General features: G+C 38.0%; 2 protein-coding genes across 2 annotated transcripts; one reads left to right on the top strand and one right to left on the bottom strand.

The window, feature by feature from the left end:
* Positions 1-1,496: 1,496 nt before the first annotated feature.
* On the bottom strand, positions 1,497-18,917 carry LOC109213102 (V-type proton ATPase subunit C). Its single transcript, XM_019376860.1, has 11 exons — positions 18,683-18,917; positions 18,509-18,577; positions 18,085-18,212; positions 17,909-18,008; positions 16,717-16,784; positions 15,613-15,754; positions 15,257-15,373; positions 14,953-15,078; positions 2,517-2,600; positions 2,339-2,418; positions 1,497-1,903 (listed from the first exon to the last, which is right to left on the bottom strand). Exons 1-11 carry the CDS (start codon positions 18,800-18,802, stop codon positions 1,807-1,809), a joined length of 1,131 nt encoding a protein of 376 aa, XP_019232405.1. The 5' UTR covers positions 18,803-18,917; the 3' UTR covers positions 1,497-1,806.
* Positions 3,860-9,772, top strand: LOC109213103. Its single transcript, XM_019376861.1, has 2 exons — positions 3,860-9,047; positions 9,135-9,772. The coding sequence occupies exons 1-2, from the start codon at positions 8,405-8,407 to the stop codon at positions 9,302-9,304; spliced, it is 813 nt and encodes a 270-aa protein (XP_019232406.1). The 5' UTR covers positions 3,860-8,404; the 3' UTR covers positions 9,305-9,772.
* Positions 18,918-19,169: the final 252 nt, after the last annotated feature.

Raw genomic sequence — 19,169 nt, 5'->3', positions numbered from 1 at the left:
GCTTCGCTAAAAAAATTTCTAAATTATATGTGTGGAAAATGATTAAAGGACAAAATAACAAATAAATAAATTTGGATGACACCTCTTGCCACACGAAGCATCTTTTGCTCAGCGGTTCGGCAGTGGCTTTGTGTTGAGTGAAAAGGTCCCAAGTTCAAATCCTCTTGCTAGCATTTCATTCAGCCAACAAAATGCAGCGAAATTCCAAGAAAAAAGTTTAAACATGAATATTTTGCAAACTGGCTTCATCTTTTTTTTTTGAGAAAAGAACCTTAGAGAACACTAAACCTAGAGAAGACAATTCAACGAAATTCCAAGACTAAGAAATATGAGTAGCACTTTATAAGTTTATATAATTTTGTAGAGTTTAAATATCTAATCGAAATTCTACTTAATTTGTAATTCAGTAAAAATTAATAAAATATTCTCCTATTATATTTCAAGTTTTTAAANTCTCATAATTTGAAGGAGATTTCCATAAATCAGAACAATAGCATCCTGTTGAAAGATTGAGCGAAAGAATTGAGTTAGATTTCCTAATGTTTTATCTGAGTAAATGTTACCAATATGAATATATCATCCAAACAACTATCATAGAATAAGAAAATGGTATATTCAACTAAACGAAAAGTGCGACTATCATGAAAAGATTTCAAGAAAAAGAAAGCTCGTAGAAGATAATTGTGTTAATACATTTAAATGTGATTTACTAAGATAATCTTGTTACAGTAATTTGTTCATCAGTTCACTTCTTAAAATATTGACACCGCTTAGTAAATATCCTGTGTACGCCCCTGCTACACCAAAAGAGGATACATTGCAGAGCAATGAACCGAACCCAAGTTTTTTGGAGTTTAGACATACCTGAGAATGCCCTAACATCCTTTTCAACTACAGCCTAGAAGGCTAGAGATCCTCATCCCAACTAGCCAGGCAGGACCATACCCTACCTACAATTACAACTATTATTACTATGTCTCAATCACAAACAAGTTGCAATCGGCTATATGAATACTCACCTTCTCCACTTAAGCTCAAGCATATCCTACAACCTCCAAGACAGAAGCTGCACCTGCACTAAAGTTTTCCAAAGATAGGGTAAAAGAGCAGGGTTCCAGTTTTTGCAGAACTTAACCGGGTTCCTGCTCATTATTTAACCTGATTTCCTACTCACTTTCCTCGCCAAGAAGATTGTACAACCTAAGTCTCAGTGGTCGCAAACAATTAATGGTAATCAGTCATTTTGGTAATTAATTCCATCCATGTAAGTTTGCTCATATTGGTGGCCCATAAACCCGAATAAAAGAAGACGGTTGTAGTAGCTTAACAAGACAACGTAAACTAGTCAATATATGATTGCTTGGTTTGGCAATTGTCATGTCCTCAAAACTTTTGATACAATCGAGAAACCAATAGCATCTATATGTCGTCTCGACTCACAAAGATCAAGCTAGCTAAGAGTGAAAATGCATCAGAATAGAGAAAGGAGTATCATATTGCAAGAAAGCAACGACATACAGGCTTAAAACAAGAACAAATTACATTTAGTATGGGAAACAATTCCCAATACATATCAAAATATCCTCAAAATATTTTCATCCAGTGAAGTACTAAGGTTTGGGATACAATCAACCCCTATAAAAGCAGCAAGAGGAAGTAAAAAAAAAATATGTTTTACAATAAACATATAATATTAAAAAAAATTGAACAATCCTCTCTATTGTACAAGTGCGCAACCTGTCCTTATTGTTGATGGCAACTAGATTCAAACCAATTGCAGTGGACAGAACAAGCCATTTATCGAACTCAAACAAGATTTATGGTGAAGGAGACGTAAGGATGAGCCTCTGTATCACCTCCAAAACCAGCCATTCCTCCTTCATCCTCAGATTTCCAGAAATTGCTGCAGTTGAATTAAAAACAGTATAAATGGGGAACGTGATAGATAAACCATTTAATAACCGTCAGTCAGAGTTGGACAGAGAGACGTGTAGGTCCAAAGGACCACATAGATGTGGCATATTGAAACTGAACAAATGCATGTTCTTTTCTTACAATATACTCAATGGACAATTACAGAACTTTCAGCCTCAAAGTAGAGATAGAATGGGATAGATGTACTCGGGACCAGTAATAGTCAAACTAAATAGCATCCATGTTATAAGCATGATATATGTTCCTGCTCGGCGGAGACTGGAAGAAAATATTATGTACTTATAAACACCATTAACAGTCACGCAATACAATTTTAACATGTTAAAAGCATTACACATGTTCCTTCTTGGTGGAGATCAGGGGAAAATATTATCACATGCGAGCAGGTGACAATATGCCATACCTGTTTGAACTGTCGCAGAGTGACTCGAGAATGGAACGTACTTTCTTCTCACTTTTGGTAGAGGGTGCCAATACAACAGACTGAAAATTTATGTCAGTCCTTAAGTAATGGTAATAATCTAAATACAACCAAACAGGTAGCTGATGAGCATAATATTTGGGGGTCCAAATGAATTTACCAAAAATGATGGAGGCAAGCCATATCTCAAAATGCTCTCAGCAAAGATACGCACAGCGCAGAAGTGCATCCAGGAGCTAAAAACCTGTAGAATGATGGCAGGACATTTTAGACAAGGGTTTCAATCTCACCAACTACAATATGGGTTTCAATTTTACTAACTACAATATGGGTGAGCTGGAAATGAAAATAAATCAATCAGCACAAAGAAAAGAAAAAGGAAATAGTGAACCCACATCGAGATGGGATCCTTTTTGTTTTGAGAATGGATCGAGATGGAATCCTATTGCGAAATCTAAAAGGTAATTTACAAATTTACAGCAGTCGAAGAGCAGAAATCACAAGAGCGCACTTAGACCATTGGTCATTACTTTGGTTTTATTGGTTGAGCAAAAAATGTGCTAGAACCCTCTAGTCAAGGCGTGCACTTAATATCTAAACAGGCAACCAAATGGAGGTGCGTAGTGAAGACAAATTGCTGCAAGGACTGACCTAACATGATGTCAAATTTAACCTCTGGCTTAAGCCACTTCCCTTCACGTCCCTTAACACAATTGATAACGGAACTGCAAATCTATCCAGAATTGCTTTGCACCTTACATGCTGATATTATTCGTACTTTCTGGAAACAAACTACACACCCCACTACGTGGATCATGTTATATGGACTCATTGTGGCCTACGCCTAAATGTATCTGTGTGAATTGCTGTGGCATGGACATAGGTGTTTCCAGTTTTCTAATGGACTCTTAAATACACTAGCTTAAGATTGAACATAACCATGTAGGTTTAATGTCTCGAGGAAAAGAAATTTAGGTTTAGTGACCGACTCTATAATTCATTAAGGGGGCGTTTGGTAGGGTACATAAGAATAATGCTGAATAAGGCGTATTAGTAATGCATGGGTTAGTAATGCAAGCATGAGTTATGCAGAGATTATCTATTATCCACTGTTTGTTGTGGCGTATTAAAAATTAAAATGCATTGCATAATTTTAAGAAACTAGTTACAAAAATGTCCTCCATATTCTTTAGTTTTAAGGGACTTTAAGGACAATTTTGTCTTTAACCATGCTAATACATGCATTAATAGCCTTGGTATTCCTAATACCATGGTTTGCTATGTATTAGTTATACATAGCATAATACCAGATAGGTTGTATAACTAATACTTGCATTAGTAATACATAGGTTGAAAAAGTGTACCAAACAAGGGATTAGTGTTACCAAAAGCTAATGCATGCATTATTTTCTCTAATGCATCCTACAAAACGACCCCTAACAGAATCCATGTTGTAGAAATTTAGACCACCCCCCCCCCCCCCCAAATCTTTCACCACCCTAGTCTGCCTGGAAGCCTCCTATGAACTGTTTTCATCTCTGAATGCTGCTCACTATTATCATCTAACAGCACCAACAGAATTGAGAACCACATGTACCTTTCTGTCATAAACTTCGTTTCATCCTACAAACTGGCAACAGATGAACCAGTGAACTGTGACTGCTTTCAGGGAAAGCATGGATTGGGGGTTATAGGTCAATGAAGATTGCTATCACGTGCTAATTAGATTGAAAAACATGACTTATTGACCCCGTCAAGCGAATTACATTACTACACCCCCGATACACCCTTTAGGGGTGTTCAGATGGTCAGTTCACTTTTCAATCAAACATCCGTTCCTGTTTCCAAATGTTTTGATTTTTCGTTTTGAGTAACCAAAATCATACACTTATTGACTAACTATTGGACATGCGACTGGCTATTTATTAGAGGGATGTAAAGATGTTGTAAACAAGTTTATATGGTTTTCAGATGACATAAATTATCTAGTCCTCTTCCTTAACAATTTTACAATGTCAAATGAAATATAAAGTAATAATATTGTTATTTGTTCTCAGACCGCACTGGTGGGATTCAACTGGGTTGTTGTTGTTCTTGTTGTTGTTGTTCCATGGGATATCTCAACCCATTAAGTGCACCCTGTCGGAGTATAATACCTTGTTGAAGACCTTCATCATTGGAACTTAAGTATATGCAGAACACGTGATTTTTCTTGTTAAATTAGACGAAACCAAGCAAACCAAGTGTAGCTCAGCTCATATTTACCAAAAGAAAGCCTAGTTGGCCCGAGCTGAAATATGAGTGAGGTGAGCCAAGCATAAGTCGGCTCTACTCAATGTCCAGGCCAAAGAGTTAATTTCTTCTCCTGAAGTTGGTGCTAATTGAATCTTTAATCATGAGCTTACTCATTCAAAACTCTAATGAGATCTCATCTACATGCCTTACCTCAACCCTCATTAAAGTTGGACTAGCCAATGGGAACACTTGATAACGTGCCTATTTCTAAGCAATCAACAATAAACATTTGGTAGAAAAACAACATACTAGAATTTCGAAACAAAATGAACATTGTTCCCGAATAGGATATAATTGCAAGAAGCGAATTAATTTGCAATCAAAAAGTTGGAAATTGACTTCTTCAGATGAATTCTGCTACATATCTCAATTTAGCATAGTTGTTCTAGAATTAATAGACACAACAACAACAACAAACCTAGTGAAGTCCCACAAATGGGGTCTGCGGAGGATAGTGTGTACGCAGGTCTTACCCCTACCCTTGGGAGGTAGAGAAGCTGTTTTAGATAGACCCTCGACTCAAGAAGATGAAAAGCAACACTAGAAACAAGCAACATCAGCGACAAAGGCCAGAAAGGTAATAACAGCAATCTAAGAACCAGAAAAATGGATGAAGGAAGCAATAGCAACAAGCAGTAACAACGGCAAAATACTAGTAAACTGAAGCGTAAGATAGCATGAAAATAACATGTAATACTAGCAATCTAAGAACAAGACACTAGCAGACTAATCCTAAAAAACCCCGGTACAAGACAGAAAAATGCTCGACGACGTATCAACTTTCTACCCTAATTCTCGACTTCCACACCCTCCTATCAAGGGTCATGTCCTCGATAAGCTGAAGTCGTCCTGCCTGATCACCTCTCCCCAATACTTCTTTGGCCGCCCTCTACCTCTTCTCATACCCACCAAAATCAATCGCTCACACCTCCTTACTGGAGCATCTAAGCTTATCCTCTTCACATGACCGAACCATCAAACCATCGCTTCTCACATCTTGTCCTCTATGGGGGCCACGCCCACCTTTACCCGGATATCTTCATTCCTAATCTTATCCAACCTAGTATGCCGGCACATCCATCACAACATCCTCATTTCTACTACTTTCATCTATGAATATGGGAGTTCTTGACTGACCAACACTCTGGCCCATACAATATAGTCAGTCTAACCACCACCCTGTAAAACTTACCTTTAAGTTTTGGTGGCACATTCTTGTCAGACAAGACGTCAGACGCTAACCTCCATTTCATCCACCCCGCCCTATAAGATGTGTGACATCCTCTCCCCATTCCCTTGGATAACAGACCCAAGATACTTATAACTCTTGGAGATGACTTGTGAATCAAGTCTCACGTCCATGTCCGCTCCCTCCGTCACGTCGCTGAACTTTCACTCCAAGTATTTTGTATTAGTCCTGCTCAACTTGAAACCTTTAGACTCTAGAGTTGTCTCCAGACCTCCAACTAGTCGTTAATACCGCCTCACGTCTCGTCAATCAGTATTCAGTACTATGTCTCTAGAATTAATAGAAGGGAATAAAAAAGATAAAAGAGAGAGCAAGTGCTTGAATGTGTACATGATCCATTTTCTTGCCCATGGCATTCAGTCAGGAAGAGTACATTGGAGTTTAAAAACAGTACATGTTTAAATGTTTTATCAAAAGAAAGATACAATACATGTGGAACAGTGTTATAAATAGCGCTCGCCTCAGCGCTAATAGCGTGAGGCGAGGCGAGGGTGTGTCGCTTCAATGCTTCTGTTGCGTTGCGATTCCAAATAGCGCTCGCTTCAGGGTGTGTTGCGTGAGGCGACTGTGTGGCGACTAGCGACTGTAGCATCGTTATTTTTAGATTAAAAAAAGAGAAAGGGAGAAGACTTAAGTCGGGAATTAGGGCTTCGAATTATTTCACCCGCGAACAAAAAAACTTCAGCGATTAGGGCTTTTCACCTGCGAACAAACCAACGGTCTTCTCAGCCTTCTTCTTCATCATCTGGCTTCATCTTCTTCAAGCTTCAACAGCGAAAAAACAGAGGTATGCTTCTTCTTCCTTCTTCTTTCTTCTTTCTTCTTTCTATTTTTTATTTTTTTTCTTCTGTTTTTTGTCGATAGAAACAGAGCCAAATAGGGTCTTCTTTCTTCTTTCTTCTTCTCTTCTTCTTTCTATTTTTTTTCTTCTGTTTTTTGTCGATAGAAACAGAGCCAAATAGGGTCTGTATTTGTGCTGTTTTTGTCGAGCAAAAACTGATGGTTTTCTTCTGCTCTTATTTTTTTTTTTTTTTGCTCTGTTTTGTTTTCTTCTTTATTTGCTGTTTTTCTAGAGGCAAAATTTCATTTTTGTTCTTCTTTCTTTGCTGTTTCCAAAGGCAGAATCAATTTTTTGTTTTGCTATGTTTTTTTGTCTTTTTTTCTTTGCTGTTTTTTTCCAGAGGCAGTGTTACTGTTTCCAAAGGCAGAATCATTTTTTTTGCTCTATTTTTTTTGTCTTCTTTAGATAGTAGAATTAATTGCATATTGACTTGACAATTTTTTCTATAAAACAGCGTTGGGATGGCGTCATCCGATAATACTAAACGAAATGATATAGCTTGGAATTATGCTATACAAGGCTCGTCAAGATTCGCAATTAAATGTGTGTTTTGTCAAAAAACATACAATGGTGGGATAACTCGTCACAAGCAACATATGATAGGTGGATTTAAAAATGTAATACAATGTTCCACTTGTCCGCCCGAGGTTAGGGAGGAAGTAAAGGCGTTTGTTGAAAAGAAAAATATGGCAAGAACTCAAATGAATTATGAAGCATCGGTGAATCTAATTGACGAAGATGATGAAATGGATGAATAAGGTGAAATGGGACCTCCCCCCCCCCCCCTAAAACTCATAAGATAAATCCAAATATGTCTAGTGGGTCATCCACGGCACGTACGGTGACAAAAGGTCCTCTCAATCTTTATTTCTCGGGAAAACAACAAGAAAGGGGAAAAAGTGAAGAAGGTTCAGGTTTAGAAGCCAAGAAGATTTTGAGGGATCGCGCCGTCAGTGCCTTTGCATCATGGATGTACGATGCGGGGCTTCCTTTCAACTGTGTCAACTACAAAACTTTTGACAAATTCATTGAGGCCGTAGGACAATATGGCCCAGGAATGAAGCCTCCTAGCTATCATGAAGTTAGAGTAACTCATCTTAAAAAGGAGGTGAAGAAGATAGACCAAATTATTGAGGAGCATAAAGTGGAATGGAACAAGTTTGGATGTTCCATTATGATGGATAAACGGACAGCACGGAATGGAAAAATGATCATAAATGTGTTGGTGAACTCCAAGAGGGAGTGTTTTTCTTGAATCTCACGATGCTAGCAACTCTTCTACGGATGGAAGCAAAATGCACAGCTTGTTAGAAATACTATTGATAAAATTGGAAAGGAAAATGTTGTACAAATTGTTACAGATAATGCTAGTGAGGATGTTAGTGCGGGGAAGATGATGGAAGCTATGTATCCAAACATTTATTGGACTCCATGTGCTGCCCATTGTTATCAACTTGATGCTTGGTAACATATTCAAGGAATACCCATATGCTTCAGGTAACTTTAATATAGTTATCTTTAAAGCCTTTAACTTTATTTATACTAATCCTATTAACTATTAAGTATTAAGTATTAACTATAAAATTATTATTGTTACTTTTACAGTTTTCAGGCCGTTAAGGCATATGCTTACATCAGTCAGAGGCCGTTGTTGTTGAATTTGATGAGGAAATTCACAAATGAAAGAAATTTGGTGAGACCGGCCAAGACTAGATTTGCAACGGCTTTCTTAACTTTACATAGTTTTTACTTGCAAAAGAAAAATTTGAGAAGGCTAGTTCTTTCGAATGAATGGAAAGATAATAAATATGCAAAGGAAGCTGCGGGGAAAGAAACTGCCAAAGTTCTTATTTGTCCATCATTCTGGAATGACGTCGTTCGGGCTCTTAAAGTTGGTGGTCCTTTGATTAGGGTGCTTCATATGGTGGATGGGGAGAAAAAACCATCAATGGGCTATCTTTATGAAGCTATGGATAGAGCCAGAGAGAGTATTGCAGCGTCATTTGATGGAGATGTTAGGAAATATGAGAAAGTTTTTGAGATAATTGATACCAGGTGGAACAATCAACTCCATCGACCTTTGCATGCAGCAGGCCATCTTCTGAACCCGGGATTATTTTACAAGAACACTAGAGATAAAACTTTGGATTCAGAAGTGTGGATTGGATACCATGCATGTCTTGAGAAGTTGATCCCTAATTCAGCGACGACAGATCAAATAGGGGAGGAGTTTGGTAAGTACTCACAAGCAGAGGGCCTATTTGGTTTACCGGCTGCCATTAGAGCAAGAGACATAAGGTCGCCAGGTAACTAACTTTAATATAGATATTCTTATAACTTTAATTTAATTTATTTGATTTATACTTATTAACTTTTAAAATATTTTTCTATAGTTGAATGGTGGAAGCAATTTGGACATCAAACTCCAAACTTGCAAAAGTTTGCCATCAAAGTATTAAGCCTAACTTGTAGTGCATCTGGATGCGAGAGAAATTGGAGCGTATTTGAGCATGTAAGAAGTAGATTTATTATATTAATATATTCTATATTGTATTATTATTAGTATCTATTAATCAATCTAAATAACGTATGGGCAGATTCACTCCAAGAAAAGGAATAGGCTTGAGCTATCACGTCTCAATGATCTAGTGTATATTAAATACAATAGAACATTGAGGCGACGTTATGAAGCTCGCGATACCATTGATCCAATTTTGTTGGACAACATTGATGAGGCAAATGAATGGTTAACTGGAGCCTCCCAAAATCATGAAGATGAACAAGTGTATGAAGGAGATGATCTTGATTGGGGTACTGTTTCTATGGCCATTGGAGTTGAGGAGAATATCTATGGACTTAGAGGGAGTTCTTCAAGTTACAAGGGAAAGGGAGTAGCAAGTTCAAGCCGGTCCCTAATTGATGAAGAGTTCGAGGATGAAGAAGATGATAGCCAATATAATGCTAACATTCATGAAGTTGTAGAATTTGAAAATCTTGAAGAAGAATAGATGTTGCTTGTTTTAGAGTTTAGACTATTAGTTTTAATTTATGAATTCTACTATGTAGTCTATGTACTATCTATTGAGTCTTTAATTTTTGGATTGATATATTTANTTGTCCACTACTCTCTGGAAAGCTATGAACTCTTTGACAAAAAATTAGTTGGCGCAATTAGAAAAGCTATTACAAGATAAGAGAAAATTAATCACTAACAATTTAAAAATAATCAGGCACTCAGAAAAGTTTTTCACCAGAACTTTGATCATATATGATCATAGTTCTGGTGAAAAACTTTTCTGAGTGCCTGATTATTTTTAAATTGTTAGTGATTANGGGGGGGGGAGGGGGGGGTCAGCTTATAAGTGATTATGAGGAATATCTATGGAAACTACCTCCCTATGCGAGCTTGTAGCTTTATCTATTTGTATAGATTAACCAACTGGATACCCAGTTATCGGTTTCCATAACATACAAAAATTTACCTGTGATTTTTATACCGGGTAGGATTTTAATTTGCCAAACAAACGGAATAACCAAGATGGTAATGCAACAGAAACTAAACCAACAGCAAAATTAACTGTTCCATATCTTTTTTAGCCAACTTGAAGAGTTGGTATCCTGTTTAAACAAACAATTGGACACCCTTAACCGCCTTGTCTCACCCTCTGCCCCACGACAGAGTCTCCAACCTCATCCTCTTTTTAAACCACATATATGATCATAGTTCTGGTGAAAAACTTTTCTGAGTGCCTGATTATTTTTAAATTGTTAGTGATTAATTTTCTCTTATCTTGTAATAGCTTTTCTAATTGCGCCAACTAATTTTTTGTCAAAGAGTTCATAGCTTTCCAGAGAGTAGTGGACAAGGTCATAGTTGATAGGTTCTTTTAAGATGAAGCATCATAGCTTCATACTGGCACACTTTGTCCTTCAACTTATGTTGGGAAGAAATGGGGGAGCAGGTTGTGGAATGAGATGGAGGATAAGAGACAAAGGATGGTGTAGGTGCAAAGGGTGAAGGCAGTAGGTTGAGAGGGTGGGCGGGAAGCAGTTGATTAGGGGGTCGCCATGGGAAGCAGTAATTGTGGAATATGTTGGAAGGGTGATATGGCACACAGTTGTTCTGTTGTTTTCCTTTTCCTTCTCTTTTCTTCAAATTTCAGAAGAAAAAACAACAAGAATATCCTTAGTTTATTTTAGCACATATCAAATGTCCCATTTTCTAAATGCAGATAACTATAAGTTCCAAATTTTGAAGCAGATAAAAGTTAGACGACCAGTGAAATGAATTTCAGGGGGACAGAATTACACTTTTTTTTCTTGTTTACAACAGCGAATGGAATAATTTCCAGTTTTACTGGATCACATATCTAAAGCTGTGAATGTCTGTTGATTGTTATAGCCTTATAAGCATAGTTGGCGTCAAAAAGAAAGCCTGGGAGTGATAGTCATTTAACCACACAACTAAACCCCAATCCCATGATTGTTGTGTCGGCTATATAAATCATCAACATCCATCTCGCTCCACTTGCCCAATTCATTCCAATATTCAATAGTTTCGGATTTCCTAACAAACTAGAGGTTTCTTCACCTTTTTAACAAAAACAAAAATCTCTAACGCCTAGTAAAGGACCAAATGTAAGTATACCAAACTAAGCTTAATTCCCACTAATTGGTATCGATTATATGGATCTTTTGCTTCTTTTGTGTTATATTTTTCTTTAAGCCCACATGAATTTAAGAGATGCAAATCTCGTTCCATGTAATTTTAAGCCAACCTCGTTCATTACTAACACCTTTAATTATTACAGTATCACACCTACGACCAATGCATTTGAAGGTCCACATAGAGCATGAACAAACGATCTTAAGCAGCATTATTTAATTTTGTCTTCTGTTTGTGCTACTTGAACCTTCTGTGAGATGGGATAATTTCTTCATTTAACCATAATATGGACTTTTCCTGATTTTTGCCTTTCTACGAAACAAGGGTGATATCCAAAATTGCAACAACTATCGGGGTATCAAGCTACTGAGCCATAGTATGAAAGTATGGGAGAGGGTGGTGGAGCAGAGGGTGAGGAGAATTGTGTCTATTTTCATAGAACCAATTCAGATTTATGCCGGGGTGTTCTACTACAGAAGCTATTCACCTTGTTAGGAGGTTGATGGAGCAGTATAGAGAGAGGAAGCGGGATTTATATATGGTGTTCATCGACTTAGAGAAGGCTTACGATAAAGTGCCGAGGGAGGTGTTATGGAGATGTTTGGAGGTTAGAGGCGTTTCTGTTGCATACACTAGGGCTATTCAAGACGTACGATGGAGCTAAGACTCGAGTGAGGACAGTGAGAGGGGACTCGGAACACTTCCTGGTTGTGATGGGGTTGCATCAGGGGTCAGCCCTTAGCACATTTCTGTTCGCCCTGGCAATTGACGCGCTGACGCATCGCATTCAAAGGAAGGTGATGTGGTGCATATTATTTGCAAATGACATTGTACTGATTGACGAGATGCGAGGTGGTGTTAACGAGAGGTTAGAGGTTTGGAGGAGACCCTGGAGTCTAAAGGTTTCGAGTTGAGCAGGACCAAAACAGAATACTTGGAGTGCAAGTTCAGTAGCGCGACTCAGGAAGTGGACGAAGACATGCGGCTTGATTCACAAGTCATTCCTAGGAGAGAAAGTTCCAAGTACCTTGGGTCTGTTATACAAGGTAAATGGGGATCGACAAGGATGTCACACACCGTATTGGACGGAATGGATGAAATGGAGGCTTGCTTCCGGTGTTCTGTGTAACAAGAATGTGCCACCAAAACTTAAAGGTAAGTTTTATAGAGCGGTGGTCAGACCGACTATGCTGTATGGGGCGGAGTGTTGGCCAGTCAAGAACTCTCATGTACAGAAGATGAAGGTGGCTGAAATGGGGATGTTAAGATGGATGTACGGGCATACCAGGTTAGATAGAATTAGAAATGAAGTTATCCGGGACAAAGTGGGTGTGGCCCTTGTGGAGGATAAGATGCGGGAGGCGAGACTTAGATGGTTCGGGCATGTTAAGAGGAGAGGCATTGATGCCCCGGTGAGGAGGTGTGCGAGGCTGGCGTTGGAGGGCCAACGAAGAGGTAGAAGCAGGCCGAAAAACTATTGGGGAGAGGCGATTAGGCGAGATATGGCGTTGCTCCAGCTGAGGAAATGATCATGGATAGGAAGGTGTGGAGGTTGAGAATAAAGGTAGAGGGTTAGGCAGCCGAGTGTTATCCTTGTTTGTCACAGTAGTTTTGATACATCACTTAGTGTCCTTCGTGTTTTATCCCTAGATTGTTGTTATTACTTGTTGGTGCCTTGTTCCGGTTTTCTGATTGCATTACTTAGTGTTAGTTTTGTATTTTCGCTTCGGTTGCCAGATTGGTTTGCTTGTTTCTGCCCCTTCCCTTTTTTCCTTCTTGAGCCGAGGGTCTACCGGAAACAGCCTCTCTGTTTTTTAAAAGGCAGGGGTAAGGTCTGCGTACACTCTACCCTCCACATACCCCACTTGTGGGACTACATTGGGTTTTTTGTTATTGTTACGAAACCAATCAATCAACTTTTTTGGTGAAACATATTGTAATCAGTCAATACATCCATTTCACTAGGTTTTTGCAGTACTATAACATGTAATACAAGGTTCACAAGAGAAAGTTCATTCGCTCCACCTTAAGAAATTTTAAAGTTTAACACTTCATCTACGATTTAGCCTTTGACCACTATGTTAGATAAATAGAAAATCACTGGAGGTATGTAAGGCCATGTCTAGAATGCGCCAACTGCTAGGTTAAAATACTCACACAAAGCGCTAAAGCTACCTCCTAGCATGGCATGCCGCTTTGTTTTCCAGCCACGTTATGCTCCACCAAGGTACATATTTCCACAAAATTTTATCTAGTTCAGCTTACAATTTATGGATGAGCTGAAAACAACCACCACATGTTTATTTTTGTTTTATTTTCAATCACGATTTAAGAACGAAAAAGGGAAAAAATCAAGGTACAAGATGAGATTCCTTAAAGCTATTTGCCTGAACATGAACAAGAGTAAGGACAATGTTATACACTGGCAACCAGAAATTAACACCTGCCTTTTCACACACCCAACTTGTGCCCGGAAGGAAAAAAGAGCAGATCCTTTTGGTGTTTGTTAGGCAATTGTTAAAGAAAGATAATAGAAGTTAACAAGAAAAATCACATGTTTTGCTGACCCGTTCCCCGCTAATTAAGAGCTTGTCTTCTTTCCAAGCCATGATGCATTTCGCTCGGTCGAAATACTGAAAAGCTTAATAGCTTCTTCACTGGCAGAGGAAGGGTATGAAAAGATCCACCGACATTTAATGAAAAAATTAACAAAGAACTCCAATACTTAATTGATATCACTTCGAATTTGGCAAATCCTCTCACCACAGCATGTTCCCTTCTCCGCTTTAAGATCTCCTCTCATTTTCTCTATTTCTTCCCGTGTCTCATTGTTGGTTGGTAAATAATTTAGGTCTCTTCAATCATCATTTTTTAAAGTTTTTGCAATAAAGAACGCTATTTTGAGAGGGGGGGGGGGTGGATAAGGTGATAGGTTATGATTGTTTTCCATTTATTCTTTCCATAATTCATTTCCAGATAATGAAAAACAAAGACTGCAAAGACTTTTTCCTAGTCACAGAACATGCTCCCTCAGTTTCACATATTGCTCATGTAAGATGAGACTTGGTCCCCGGACAATGGTAAGGCTCCCTCTCTTTCCCTACAGTTCATTTTGAAGGTTCATGGGATCAATTCATGAATATATTCTCTTGAATATCGTAAGCATTTTACTTCTACCGACTCTATCAGATCATAAATCCAAGAGGAGTAAACTCATTCTGTATCCTTGAAATAGTCAAAATCCAAGTTAGCATCTGATTGTAAAGTGATCTTGAGATAACTCATAGACTTCACCAACAACCATAATGTGATAGGTTATTTTGTTAGCTCAAAGTAGTGAAGTGCAGAAGAGACTTAAAGATCCTTATAATGCAGTTTAGATATATTTTTGGCTGATGACAAACAAGTTCACTTTTTCATTTCCTTCGAGACTGCAAAGCATTTCAAACTTAAAGCCAGCGCCAAAGACATAAGTCTATGAATAAAATTAACAGTAGAAAATGCATCCCGAAATACTTAGATTTCCAATAGAAAGAGGGAAGTACCTCCCCATAACTGGTATAGCACCACTGCAGCAGAGAGCTCCTGAATGTCTCTTGGTCTTGCATAAGTTTTTCCAGCTCTTGTTTCCGGCTTTCTTGTGTCTCCGGATTATGTTCAAAATCGCGAATCTGAATCAAATGTACCAATAAGACATCTCTTTAGATAAGGCCTTCCTCTATCAATAGTTTTTCTCACCACACATGACATATACATATATTCGGACACAACAGAACAGTTTCACATATTGAAAGCTTTTTTCCCACCTGGTGGGGAAAGAGAGACTTGAAAGAGGTAAAGAAAACTCACCTGGAAGCCTCTTTCACGCGCCTTAATCTTGAAATTGTCGGCATCACGGTTGAATAATGTTACAGTATAAAGAGCATATTCATTGTCCTCATAGAGCATCTTAGAGGATCTGGGAACCTAAACAATTTAGTTAAAATGAAAAAGTAGAACTTGTAGGATAGCACTATAAAGAGCTCAGAAAGAAAAAAAAACGTTTTCCATTTCCAGAAATAAGTAAGAAATCTAGCTTGTCCTCGAAGATGATCAAACTAATCCAAAGTGCAATGCCACAATAAGGACCACTATGCAAAGCAGAGACACATTCCAAGTAAATAGAAGATATGTGAAGCTATAAACTGAATCAACAAAGTTCTTACCACATAGGTGGTAAGATTCTCGTAACTTGATAACCAGTCTTTCTGTGAGTATTTGGAAACGACAGCTAGGAGAGTTGTTAAGTGTTCTGAGGTAACAATATCTTCCGGCTTTACCAAATTGGACAGATCACGGACAGCTAAGCTGGAAGAAACACCAAGCACATCAGTTAGAATGCCAAGTAGATACAAATTCAAAAACAATTATACCAATCCAGATTAGTAATTCCAAATAACATAGAAACAAACATTAACAGAGTGCCCTTATCCTTTGACAAGGATAAGTTCAAAGACCCGAGTACCAAACTTCAGACTTCTGAAAAAGATTTTCAAGTTTCTATGAGCAACATGAATCTAGCACTCTGTATGGAAGTCCTATTTTAATTTCTCCCATCTAGATGGAGTTCCTCTTGAGCCAAGGGTCTATCGGAAACAGTCTCTCTACTTTCACAAGGTAGGAGTAAGGTCTGCCTACACACTATCCTCCCTAGAACCTATTTGTGAAGGTCTGCCTACACACTATCCTCCCTAGAACCTATTTGTGGAATTACACTGTTGTTGTTGTTGTTGTAGATGGAGTTCCTACAATCCCTAAGATTTCACCCTGAAGCAATACACCTAATGCAAACCTAACTCACCACATACTTTTTTCAAAACTAGTTTTAGTGTAAGCGCGTTGCGCATGTTTCCTATCTTAATAAGTACTAACTCTCCCCCTCCCTCCCTCCCTCCCTCCCTCTCCTCTCTCTCTCTTTTTGGTGTAAATATTCTAACCAACCAGATAATATGAGGGCCACCTCCAATATCTGCTGATCTTTAACAAAAACAACATGGATGTATTTCCATGTTTCTTCTTTATCAAAGAAACCTTCTATGTCTAATAGTGCCTAATTAGAGATAGCCTTTTTCAAGTTAGCTTCCTCTTATCCTTTTTAAATTTCACTATTATGTCCATCTATGTTGTCAGTGTCTTGGACAATCATTTAGGCAGAAATTGAAGGTTCCTCGATGGTAAATCAATAATGACATAGCTGAACACTCAAAAATGATAAATCACCATTTATTGGAAGTCCATGTGTATCCAATGGAATCTCATCTCTTACATACCTTCCCGCCTGCTTTCGATTGATGGCATTGAGTTGACTGCGCACATTGTTATACTCAGAAACACGAACCTGTCGTAGAAAACCAGCAGATATTGTAACACATTGTTCGAGCAATATATCCAATACTATGATTAAAAAACTCTTAGTAGTAAAGTCAGAAACTCAACATTTAATCCAATGAAGTATCTCATAGAAAACTGTCACCAAAAAAGAATAACAAAGACTCTCAAAACCACCATGCTGACTTAATTGACAAAAGGATGTTACTCGATTGTTTTAAGGAGGTATAGTTATGTTCTAGGGAAACACACTCTGGGAATCAGCGGAACCAAACAGTGAATGTTTAACTAACATTGTCACTGTATCTTCAACAAGTACTTAATGCACTTCACTGTTAGGGACCTACAGCACCAATTTGGTTGAAACACAAGGGAAATGTGTCACATAAATTTGGACAATATGGTTGTGGGCGAACTACGAATGGGCCGTCTAAATCATAGAGGATTTCTCGGTTATCCCCAAAAAAAACATGCAGATAACAGAGAAAAAAGAAAAGAGAAATTATCTTAAGCCCCACTTGTTTCCACTTAATGAAGACCTAAATCTGAATCATTTACATGTCAATCCATTAAGTTAATTTGTTTTTATCTTGTACAATCACTTATTTGCTCTGAATAGGCCTGATTCAGTCAGATATGGTACAGAGTCTTAAATCATTAAGACGTTCACTTAAAACTTTATGTGAATGTAACGTTTTAGCATTATTCTATCCACTAACACAGCACAACCACCAGCACCAACTACCTCCACTATTTAATTCAGTAAAGTGCAAACACATGATACCATTGGCAAAAAGTGAAGTAAGGAATGCTAATTCATCTTTGCTTTCTCCCTCGCTTATGGTGCTCTTCTTTTCTTCAAAATATCCTTTCTCTGTCTAGTAGAGCATCGGTTTGTGCTTAATTCACATTGCGAATTAGAGCTATTTCTTCGTTTTACTTCACCATATACCACCTATACATTCAGGCCTAATTACTTGTATCGTAAACATTTTATGTAAGCATTGAAATGGAGGACACCACCACCACCCAACAAAAACTGGAAAATAGATAAATAAGATCTCCTACATTGTTATACCCAATTACTGCTCCTCACAAAATTATTTGTTTCACATAACACAGCAGAATATATACCTTAAGGTCATCCTCAATCTTGGCTACTTGGGTGTGAATTCCATCCACAATCTCCTTAAGAGGTGACATTGTTGGATACTTTGCCTCGTCCCACGCAAACCTACCACCAAAATCAAATTTCTTGTCAGAAAAGATAATTCCACATATCAAAAGCAGTCAAACTAGGTGATATATACCTAGTGAGGTATGAGTCAACAGGAACCCCATCCACAGTGAGAGAGCTACTGAGGACCCCAGAAACCCTCTCCAATTCCTCGATCTGTCTTCGTGTCTTGGAGCAGACCCCTTCAATGAAGTTATTTGACTGCAAAAATTCAAATTTTCCACATATGATTCAAATCATTACCACATAAAATAACTTAATTTTTCGATTACAAAATACAGCTTCTGTCAGCTGATATTCAACTTCTACGTATCCCTAATCAATACCACATTAAACAACTAAACTTCTCGATCACAATTGTAAAATTGCAGCCAGTAACTACTAAAAACGAGAAAATTCAACAATCCAATATAGATCACACGTGACTAATGCTTCGCAATCGAAATACAGAATAAATCAAAAAATGTAGAGAGAGAAAATAAAAATAAAGAGCTCACCTTGACGAGATCATCGCTGAGAGCTAGAAGCGAATCCAATGTGCCGACACGGAGATTCGGGATGTTAAACTGCAAATTCAACAAGAAATATGAAGGTGATCCAAAAAATTTGAAGTCGTTGAAGGCAGATCTCAGTAAAATTGACATTATTTAAGGGAAGGGCAGAGAGCTTACTCTATAAAGAGGAGTATCGAATGAATGCTTGGAGATAGATTCCTGAAGGCGACTCCATAGAGAAGTTGTGGATGAGTTTTGCTGAACGGGAAGAGAAACCACCCAGTACCTGGAAGCCATTGTTCAGTTCTTCTCTGCTTTGATTAGATGTAGGAAGCAGAAACAACTTCCGGACAGATAAATAATTACGAGTCGTTGAATTTTTTTTCCCCTTTTGGGCCTTATGTAGCTATGAGCTGTGATTTATGTCTCTGCGTTATTGTTCTTTTTTTACATAAGAGGTACCATTTCATAGTTTCTGAAATTACAGAAAACACCCCTTCTTGTTTGAATATGTGGTGCCAAGGGAAAAGGGACCTAACCCCGGGCCTAAACTGTTCGAACTAGCACATGACAGGTAATATGGAGTACATATTTGAAGGTGAGAACATATGTTCATGGATAACTATATTTCTTAATTTTTTCAAATAATAATAATGTCATTTAT

The sequence above is a fragment of the Nicotiana attenuata genome, unplaced genomic scaffold (assembly GCF_001879085.1).
Source record: "Nicotiana attenuata strain UT unplaced genomic scaffold, NIATTr2, whole genome shotgun sequence".
Taxonomy (NCBI): Eukaryota; Viridiplantae; Streptophyta; class Magnoliopsida; order Solanales; family Solanaceae; genus Nicotiana; species Nicotiana attenuata.
This window is presented reverse-complemented; position numbering and strand designations above follow the sequence as displayed.

What these genes read in the sequence shown, in the direction of transcription:
- LOC109213103 (XM_019376861.1), top strand. Translation starts at nt 8,405, where the DNA reads ATGAGGAAATTCACAAATGAAAGAAATTTGGTGAGACCGGCCAAGACT. An exon ending in AAGAGACATAAGGTCGCCAG is followed by an intron (nt 9,048 to 9,134) that starts GTAACTAACTTT and finishes ATTTTTCTATAG; the next exon opens with TTGAATGGTGGAAGCAATTT.
- LOC109213102 (XM_019376860.1), bottom strand. Translation starts at nt 18,802, where the DNA reads ATGGCTTCCAGGTACTGGGTGGTTTCTCTTCCCGTTCAGCAAAACTCA. An exon ending in TCAGCGATGATCTCGTCAAG is followed by an intron (nt 18,213 to 18,508) that starts GTGAGCTCTTTA and finishes GAATTTTTGCAG; the next exon opens with TCAAATAACTTCATTGAAGG. An exon ending in GTTGACTCATACCTCACTAG is followed by an intron (nt 18,009 to 18,084) that starts GTATATATCACC and finishes TTTTGGTGGTAG; the next exon opens with GTTTGCGTGGGACGAGGCAA.